This window comes from Enhydra lutris, unplaced genomic scaffold (assembly GCF_002288905.1).
Source record: "Enhydra lutris kenyoni isolate GAN:26980312 unplaced genomic scaffold, ASM228890v2 scaffoldscaffold2, whole genome shotgun sequence".
Taxonomy (NCBI): domain Eukaryota; kingdom Metazoa; phylum Chordata; class Mammalia; order Carnivora; family Mustelidae; genus Enhydra; species Enhydra lutris.
The window spans coordinates 48,245,015-48,254,251 of NW_019154086.1; the positions used below are offsets into that span (position 1 = coordinate 48,245,015).

The 9,237-nt window shown below is 49.4% G+C and overlaps 1 protein-coding gene across 2 annotated transcripts in view; it reads left to right on the top strand.

Annotated features, from left to right (window-relative positions):
- Positions 1-6,070, top strand: part of LOC111152163 (G protein-coupled receptor 156) — a 58,955-nt gene extending 52,885 nt beyond the window's left edge. For both annotated transcript variants that reach the window (XM_022510523.1, XM_022510531.1), the window contains exons 8-9: positions 89-247; positions 4,733-6,070. In XM_022510523.1, coding sequence (XP_022366231.1) covers positions 89-247; positions 4,733-6,070 — 1,497 coding nt within the window. The remainder of the gene's footprint in view (positions 1-88; positions 248-4,732) is intronic.
- Positions 6,071-9,237: the final 3,167 nt, after the last annotated feature.

A 9,237-nucleotide genomic window follows, 5' to 3' on the forward strand; every position in this document is an offset into this window, starting at 1 on the left:
GTCATGCCTGATGTTCTTGAAAAAGAGTGAGAGAATGTATTTCTGGGAGTGTAATTAAATAAATAACAAGTGTTCTTTTATCTAACAGCTGAAGCAGTGGAAGGCATTTGAAGAGGAAAACCAAACAATCAGACGCATGGCCAAATATTTCAGCACTCCCAGCAAAGGCTTCCATACCCAGTATGGTGAGGAGCAGAACTGCCATGCCGAAGGAGAGAGAAACTCCATGGACAGACTCCTCACAGAAGTAAGCTAGACCCCTGCCTGGTGGATTCTCTGTCAGCAAGAACTCCAATCATGCGAAGGTCCTCCCTGGATGTCTCATTGCTGACATTCCTATACTTCCATTCCCCCACTTCCTAGCCACTCCCACTTCCCTCAGTCCCAGGCAGAAAGCTCAGCATTTCCTCAGGGACCCTCCAGTCGCTGACCTCACCCACTGAATTCATTCACTGGCCAGATGTGTACCAAGGTTTGTGCAAAGTGCTGATGAATGAAAGAAGTACAGTCCTTACCCTCATACAGCTCATAGTCTATTGAAGGAAACAGATGTTGATCAAGTAAATTTTAATTATAAACTGTGTTAACAGTTAAGAAGGAAGGGGTACCTGGGTGGCTCAGTCATTTAAGTGTCTACTTTTGGCTCAGGTCATGATCCCAGGGTCCTGAGCTTGAGGCCCAGTGTTGGGCTCCCTGCTCAGCGGGGAGTCTGCTTCCCCCTCTACCCTTCTGCTCATGCACACTCTCTTGCTCTCTCTCCCTAACAAAAATAAATAAATAAAATCTTAAAAAAAAAAAAAAAGAATTATGAAGGAAGAAATCAGAGTGGTAAGATAGAATAATGGGTAGTGAGGAACCTACTTTAGAATGGTCAGAAAATATCCTCTGAGTCGAGACCTGAAGGTTAAGTGCAAATTGACCAGGCGCAAGGAAAAGCATTCCAAGCAGGGGGAGCAGTGTTGTAAAGGTCTTGAGCAGTGGTGGATCCTAGCTTCTTCAGTATGATATATTCTCTTAGAGTAGTGTCCTCATTTCCAAGATCTTATGGGGCCCATTATTATCCTTTCCAGGTTTAAACTAGAGATTTCAGTCATCCTGCCAACCCAGAAAGTCTCCAAAATGGGGTGGAGGGCTTAATAGGGCCTCCTCTGAATATCATAGTAGCACCAGGGGAGGACTGGGCCAACCCCAACTCCTTTTTCTTCTGTTCTTCAGCCAGATTTGGCACCTCTCCCAGAGCTGGGCAGTATGATGTGGGCTTGAAGAAAGCACCTGGAAAAGCTTGAGGCTGCCCTGCCTCAGAAAGGAGGCCTAGGACTCTGCAGAATCAGTTTTTCACACTCACTAAATTATATTTCATACTTTTTCAGTACAGAACACACCTGAGTAGGTGCTATGTGGGAAACTACACTTGACCGTAACTGGCCTGACCAGTTACGGTCAGTTGTCTCTGTTGTCTCTGCGTGAGAAGATGGTGTGATGGGGACCTAAGGAACACAACAAGGGAAGGGATTCACCTCCCGGGGCACCCCTGCTTGTGCTCCTCTACTCCCTCACACCACACCCTCCGTCTGGAGTTCTTTAATCCACCAGAATAATACTTCTCCATTTCTTGACTATTCATGAAGCATCCAGGACCTTATTTCAAAGCCACATTTCTTCCTACCTGGCAAGGGAGTAAGTAGCATTGCCTTTGATACTCTGTGAAGTCTTCAAAGAAGCATTTTTTTTTTCCAGCTAAACAGAAGGCTGGAAACTTGGCAAAAACAGCCAGGATGATTTTTATTCACAATCAGCTAACGCTGGAACAGCCAAGTGGTCTGACTCTTTAGCCTTATGGTAATTTGTGACATGCTTTTTGTATTTCTGCCATGCTACCCTGTTTCCCACGCAGTAACTGAATCTGCTCCATCCAGAAACATGCTTGGAGTCTGCAGAGGAAGGGCCCTAATAGCGAACAGATGCATAGGCAGCAAAATCCTGGCCTCTTCCACCCGGCGACTACACCTGGAACATCTTCCCCAGAACAGGCCTGAGAACAAGTAGCTTGTCCTAGTGCCCCTCCACAGGCCTTGAGAGCTTCCAGTATCTGAGTCTCCAGTTCCAGCACTGCCTGCTAGATCAACACAAGTATCCCTCCTGCTTCCCTATGTGCGCAGACCCTGACTCCAGCTCCTTGGTTGCAGGTCCCTTCTGTGCAGCCCCCTCCCTAGGACCCTCTGTCTCCTGTGTCCTCTTCTTACTTTCTCATGACATGAGCAGTCCATCTTCTCACTGTTGCCCCCCTTGACCCTACAGCCAGAGGTCCCCCAGAGGCTGCTGTGGCAGCATGCATCGCTGACTTGCCAGGCTGTGGGAAGGCCAGCAGACAGAACTGCCCCAGGGGTTGAAGACCCTCCCTTGTACACTCTGCAGCAGAGGATATTCACCTACAAGAGGGTGACTCTATTTCTCCTTATGGCCTGCCCTTATAAAACACAATGATGGATGTTTTGCTTCTCCGATGGGCCAAAAGTAGTAATTAATAAGCTCATTTAAATGCAGCTGCCCCGGTAGGTCAGATTTTGGTCTCACAATGGCAACACCTCATACCACGCCTTTAATTAGTCTGCAGCCACGGTGAAGACAGAGTCCTGCTTCCTTTTCTGGAACAAGGGAAATTTACTGTTTAGGCTGACGTTTCTAAATCTGTCACTAGTCAGCTTCAGATATTTGGTTTGCTGGGAGGAAAGTATTCTTCCCAACTCAATGTTTATCCTCTTTTTCTACACTCAAAGGAATTTGAGGCACAAAAAGTCAACACTTGGAGTTTACTTGCTGGGGTAGTTGTCATTAGCTGGTGGCCTCCTCCTAACTCTGTGGTGCAGTGGAGACCTCCTGAAGCCTATGAGAATGTGCGGGGCGGCAGGGGGTTGGGGGGTGGCTTCAGGAGGAAGGGCTGCTGAGGAGGAAGAGGGTTGGCGTCCCTCTTGTGCTCAGTCACGCCCATGAGATTCTCTGAAAGATATCGGGCACCACCCAGATATCATGAAGAGCCCGAATGGATGTTGTCGAGTTACTCATCCACTCTGCTCCTGGTGAGTCCTTGAGTCATCTATACTTCCCCGGCAACGCCCCGGCCTCACCACTCTGCAGGTGAGCAAAAGGAGGATGGGGAGGCAGGAGCTCAGCTGCAAAGGCCTTCCGCTTATTCACCAGTTACTCACTGGTCCTGGACTTTTTCCTGATAATAAAAGAAGAAGACTCAGCCAGGATGAACCTGAACTACCAATATTCGGAAAGTCACTCTGCTGCTTATAAAGAGGGAATGGGAGATCTGCTTGGAGTCGCTGCCAGAGGACTATTGCTAGACTAGTTTACTTAAGTTACTGCTCCCATAAAGGTCACTTCTGGGCAACACTCCCATATCAACTTGAGAAAAAAAACCCGCAGGTTCAGTCCACAGGTGACTTGCTTCAGGTAGCCCAAGGAGGGAGACATTCTTTGATTTCTAGGACACAATCAATGAATATGCAGATGCTCGTCCTCAGCTTTTAGAGAGGACGACCCCAAAGAGGCAACATTTTCGAATTTGGACAAGCACTTCCTAGAAGCAGTTTGGGTTATTACTCCCCAAACCTTGGGCCCTGTTATTGTCTGCCCCAAGATCATCGCTTCTTCTTTGGGCTCCACTACTTTTCAACATCAGAAATCTCAGAAGGTGGACATAAGTTCTGAGCTAGCCAGTCGCCGACTGTACAAGCAGAGGACGCTCAGGGCACACCCACCACCACCCCCTTCCTGCTGCTTCATGCCCCCTGATCTTGAGGCTAGGACAGGCACATTCTTGCAGGCAGGGCCCCACCAGCCAGCCCTCCTGGGTGCAACCTGTATTGTCAGCTCACAGCCCTGCAGGACGCAGGTCGCTCCACAGCCGAGCTGCCCCAGGCTTAGTCATCTCCTGGCTCCCTGCGATCAGAGACTTAGTCTCAACTATTCCAATAAAAAGGAGGAAAAGAAAAAAAGTTTCTCCAGTAATTCTGGTGCCTGCCCTTTTCTAGGAGCTACCGACAGCTAATGGCGTGACACGGTAGCTTCGGCACGCGCTCCCAAGGTCCAGCCAAGGGAGGCGATGACATCAACCTGAGAATCTTGTTGCACCCCTCCCAAGCCCCAGCTCGGGTCTTCTCTCTTTGGCGCAGGAATCTCCACTCTTCTCTTTGTTCTTCCCAAATGTTCTAGTCTGTTTAACAAGAGGCAAAGTATGTATTTCCTCATTCATTCAGCCCCCTGAGATATGCTGGAAATTCATCTGTTTTTTGCCAAAGTGTGGCAACCCCTGCGTTGGGCCATCTCAAACATTATCTAGAGTGGTGTCCCACAGAAGCAACCTGACCCTCTAAGTTCTGAGGAAAGAGGAGAGGGGCCTGTAGCAGCCAGCAAACAGCTAATGCTATGCCTCATCTGACCTCCCGTCTCACAGACAAAGCCACACACCCTGAGGACTTTGGTGCGGGGTGGGGGGGATTAAGATCACCCAACAATAAATCATGGCTAACCTTTATTGAGCACCGTGTGTCTGTTACTGTGCTTATCACTTCACTCACATCCTCGGAGCCTGAGATCACCAGCCAATACGCAGAGGAGCTGGGATTTAGAGCAAGGTTCCGAAGCCACGCTTTCTCCACCATGGGAAACAATGTAAAAACCCTCTGAGGCATTCTTTATTGATGGTTTCACTTTTATTTTGCAGAAAAATGCTATGATTGAAAGCCTGCAGGAACAAGTAAACAACGCCAAAGAGAAGCTAGTGAGGCTGATGTCAGCTGAGTGCACCCTCGACCCCGCAGAGTGGGCTGTCCCTCCTGCCTCCTCCCACAGCAAGAACATCCTGGTTGCAACCTCTGCCCATAGCCTGGTAGGTCAGGGGCCTTCAGAATGCCTCTCTGACTCTCAGAATGATACCAATGTGGTTGCCCAGGAATTCCAGTGCACAAGTGTACAAAGCCTGGAGTGGACTGTGAAGGACCCCAGCTCCTCCCCAGGGCAGAAGGAGAAAACGTCTAACTTGAAAGATGTTTCTGATCATTTAAATTTGGGCTGCAGCCAGAAGCCACGGCCTGAGCAAAGCCAAGGAGCAGAAAGACAAGACCAAGTACTCATGAACGCCCCCCAGAATCTCATACCAGGGGGAGAAGGCCCCGTTCCCCAGAGACAGGGGCAGCTGGAGAACTCAGAGGAACCCCGAAAGCGGCTATCAAGGGTCAATTCAGTGATCAGGGAGAAGCTTCAGGAAATCTTACAAGATCTGGGCCTGGGCCCTGAACCTCCCCTCCCCTCTTCCCTGTCCTATCCACAGCAGCCCTGGAAGAGCAGTGCTGCCCACAGCTTCCAGAAGATTCCCCTCACCAAGGAGCTTGGCTTTAGCCCATACATGGTGAGGAGAAGGCGGGCCGCGCTGCAGGCTCGCTCACATTTTCCAGGCTCTATACCTTCATATGTGGGGCATCGTGCAAATAGGACTGTTTCTGGGGCATACAGTGGGCGGCTAAATGTGCGCAGTAGGGACAGTGTCTGCCTGGATCTCCAAACGGCTGATTCCAGAGTCCCAAATTCCTCTTCCAGGAAGACTTCACTACTCCCAGATCCTCAAGGCAAGCCGGACACCCTGGAGGGCAGCAAACAAAGCCACACAGAGCCCCAGGGTGCCGGAGGGAGCCATGCAGCCTTTCCCCACCAGCCTTCTGGCTCTGACCGGGCACCGTGTCCTGCTGCCCCACACCTATCCAGAGCCTCACCAGACATTCTGGAGCAGCGGCAGCTGCTGCCCCTGGGATTCCCACGCTGTCCCTCCATGTCCCCTCCATGCAGCTACCTTGACACTGAGTCCAGCAGCTCAGACGAGCTCTTCTGCCGCTGCCACCGGCCCTACTGTGAAATCTGCTTCCAGAGCTCCTCTGATTCCAGTGACAGTGGCTCATCAGACACCGACCCTGACCCTGCTGGGGGGCTGGCTTCCTGGGAGAAGCTGTGGGCCCGCTCAAAGCCTATTGTGAACTTCAAAGACGACTTGAAACCCACACTGGTGTGAAAAGCAGCAAAGTGAGTCTGGATATAGAGGTCAGTTCAGGACAAGCCTTACCAGGGCCTCTAGGTGGAAGGCCAGTTGTGGTCTTTGGGAAACAGATCGGTCCCCTGAATTGATCAAGCCTTTACCATGTTTCAGCTGTGCTCACGTGAGCACTGTGCTACCTTGAGCTCTTCTCAATCTATCAAAAGAGGGGTATTGCCTGTCTTGTTACTACCTCACAGCATTCCTGTGAAAGGCTTGGTTGAGCAACCTTAAAAAATAACTTTTAGATAAAAGGTGCTAAATGAGCACAGAGGGTCTTCTATCCTGGTCAGTCTGTATTCTATGAAACTCTTAATATATACCAGGTGGAAAACTATGCAGACATACAGATGGAGAGATGCAAGGAAAGTTTCTGCAGAACCAGAGCTGTAGACTGTGACCCATCAAACTGGCCTTCTGGTGGACAGACCTGCTAGGAAGATGAGTCTCTTACATTCTGGTGTGCCCCGCTCTTGGCAGGGGGTGGTTGTATTTCTGCTGAAGTTTGTGAACACGATCACCCCTCATTTCCAGCTTCCGGCCAGACTCAGCTCAGAGTCACCTGTACACCGCTGTTTGGTGCACATGTCTTTCCGCCATTATGACATCTCACCAGCTTTCCTGAGACTGTCAGGTCTCCATGGGCCCATAGGCTGCCCAGGTCTTGCTCCTGAGCTCAGATGATACCAGAGGCCCGGACTATCTCCTGGTCCCTGTGGCCCCTCCCTTTGACTTTTCTAGTGGTATAGTTTTGTACTGGGTCAGGGCAGGAGGTGGGAGAAGCACACACCAGCAATTTCTGATGGGGTAGGAGAGGCCCTGTTTGTCAAGAGGTGGTTTTGGTGTCATTGGGATTACATGAGCACCGACAGCTACATAAACCTGGGAATACAAAATGGGGAAATATAAAGGAAGAAATGGGGGAGAAGGTAGGAAAAGAGAATAGGTTTTGAATATTGAACTTGAGTCTAGCGTGGTACTTGGCAATATAAAATTTCAGGAACTCCTTATGACAACCCTGTGAAGTAGGCACTTTTGTTCCCATTTCACGGATGGGGAATATGAGGAATTTGAGGCTTAGAGAACTGAGATAACTTCCCCAGACATCACACTGCTAGAGAGTGGCCCATGTAGGACTTGCCCACAGTTCATGGGACTCCCAAGTTGGTAGATTTCCCTGAGGGCACATCTCTTCCCTCACTCTCCTGGGAGTGGCCAGCAGGGCTGGGCAGGCCAGACAGGAGTGCAAGGGAGTGCTCACTCTGCAGTGTGAGCAGAGGCTCCTAGCCTCAGGCAGCAGTCGCCCCACCCCACCCCCACCACCTCACTGCCCCAGGGGCCCCCCCAACACCTCCCACCAGAGCCAGGGATTTGGTGAAGAACAAGGGTAGGAAACAGAACGGCCCCCAGTGCCACAGGGAAAGCACAACTGGGTCCACTTTGCTTTAAGCGACTGTTGTTTACAGGCCGTCCCCCACCCCTGCCCTGTGTGTGTTCGTCTTTGCGTATACATGTTTGTGTGCAGGAGTTTGGGCCTCATTAGATATGCTTGCAGGGGGGCAGTTGGCTCCAGAAGTCTCACAGAAGATTGATCCTGAACTCTCAGGGCTGCTGACACTTGGTGAATCTCCAGACACTGGACTGGGAAGCCCTTCTGGTAGCACGGATTCCTCTACCATCTACTTTTAAATGCAAATGTCATAATTTATTCTGTGTGTGGGTTTGTAGTTTCCACTTGTGCTGTTTGTACACTGTCCAAGTGACACCTTAATAAACCAGAAATGGCTCCCAAATCAAGTCTCTCTAGAAACTGTAGTCTCGTGCCGCAGAGGAACAAAGACAGAACCACCCAGGGAGCAGACATTATGCAGCCGTCAGAGTAGCCACTGGCTCGCCCCAACTTCCAAGTATATCTTCTTTTTTTTTAATTATCATATAATGTATTACTTGTTTCAGGGGTACAGGTCTGTGAATCATCAGTCTTACACAATTCACAGTACTCACCATAGCACATACCCTCCCCGATGTCCCAACTTGCATTTATAACAGATTCTTCTGTGGTCTCCTCGTGCAGCTTCCTATCCCAGAACCACCTGCCCCAGTGGATAGAAGAAACTCTGGAGACCCTCCACTCTTCCAACCCATGGCAGTGGGTCCTATAGTTGGGCTTCACCTCCTTTAGCTTCTAGCAGCCTCCCATTCATTAATGTGGACTATGGAGGCTCTAAACCTGGCACTCCTTCTAGCTTCTTCCTCTCTCTGCAACTGTACCTTCAGTCCCACCATCTCAGCACTACCACTTCTCCTTCCCTCTTTTATCTAGAATCTCTTTCTCCACTTTGTGCACCTTGTAAATTACTCATCCTTCAAGACTCAGGTAGAGTCTGAACACCCCCCAAATAAAATGGACTGATCCCCTAGTTAGATATAGAAGAATAACTGGGGGCCCATGTTTTGAACTTAGTTATATAGAGGCTTCTACTCCCCACTTTACCTAGAATGACTTTGTAACCTTTGATAGACTCGATTGAAGAGATGGAGAATCTACCTGAATTTTCCTTGGTTATCATTTGGTTCAAAAACTGTGTGTCATGGAGCGTCTGGGTGGCTCAGTCGGTTAAGCATCTGGCTCTTGAGTTCAGCTCAGGTCATGGTCTCATGGGTCATGGGATCAAGCCCCAAGTTGGGCTCATGATCAGCAGGGAATCTGCTTGAAGTTTCTCTCCCTCTCCTTCTGCTCCTCCCCGCAACACACTCACTCAAGTTCTCTCTCTCAAATAAATAAATACATATTTAAAAAACAAAAATAAACAAACAAACAAACAAAAAAAACTCTGTGCCAAATATCATGACTGCCCGCCTCAAATACTGCCTCTAGATCTAGTGTTTACTCGGTGTACTCATCCCCATTCCTCACCACCTGCCTTCATAGATCTTTTACCCCAAACCAGCTAATCCAGTGATGAAATTCTTAAAGGGATGAATGTGTCATGGCTTTTGGATGCTCTTGACTGTTATGTCCTCAGAGAAAGGGTAGTACCTTATACAAAGGAATCCTGGAAAAGGAAAAGGAAACATTGCATCTACTCCTGTGCTCTGGTTATGTATGTCTTTCTTGGTTTTAAGGTCTGGCATGGAGCCAGGCC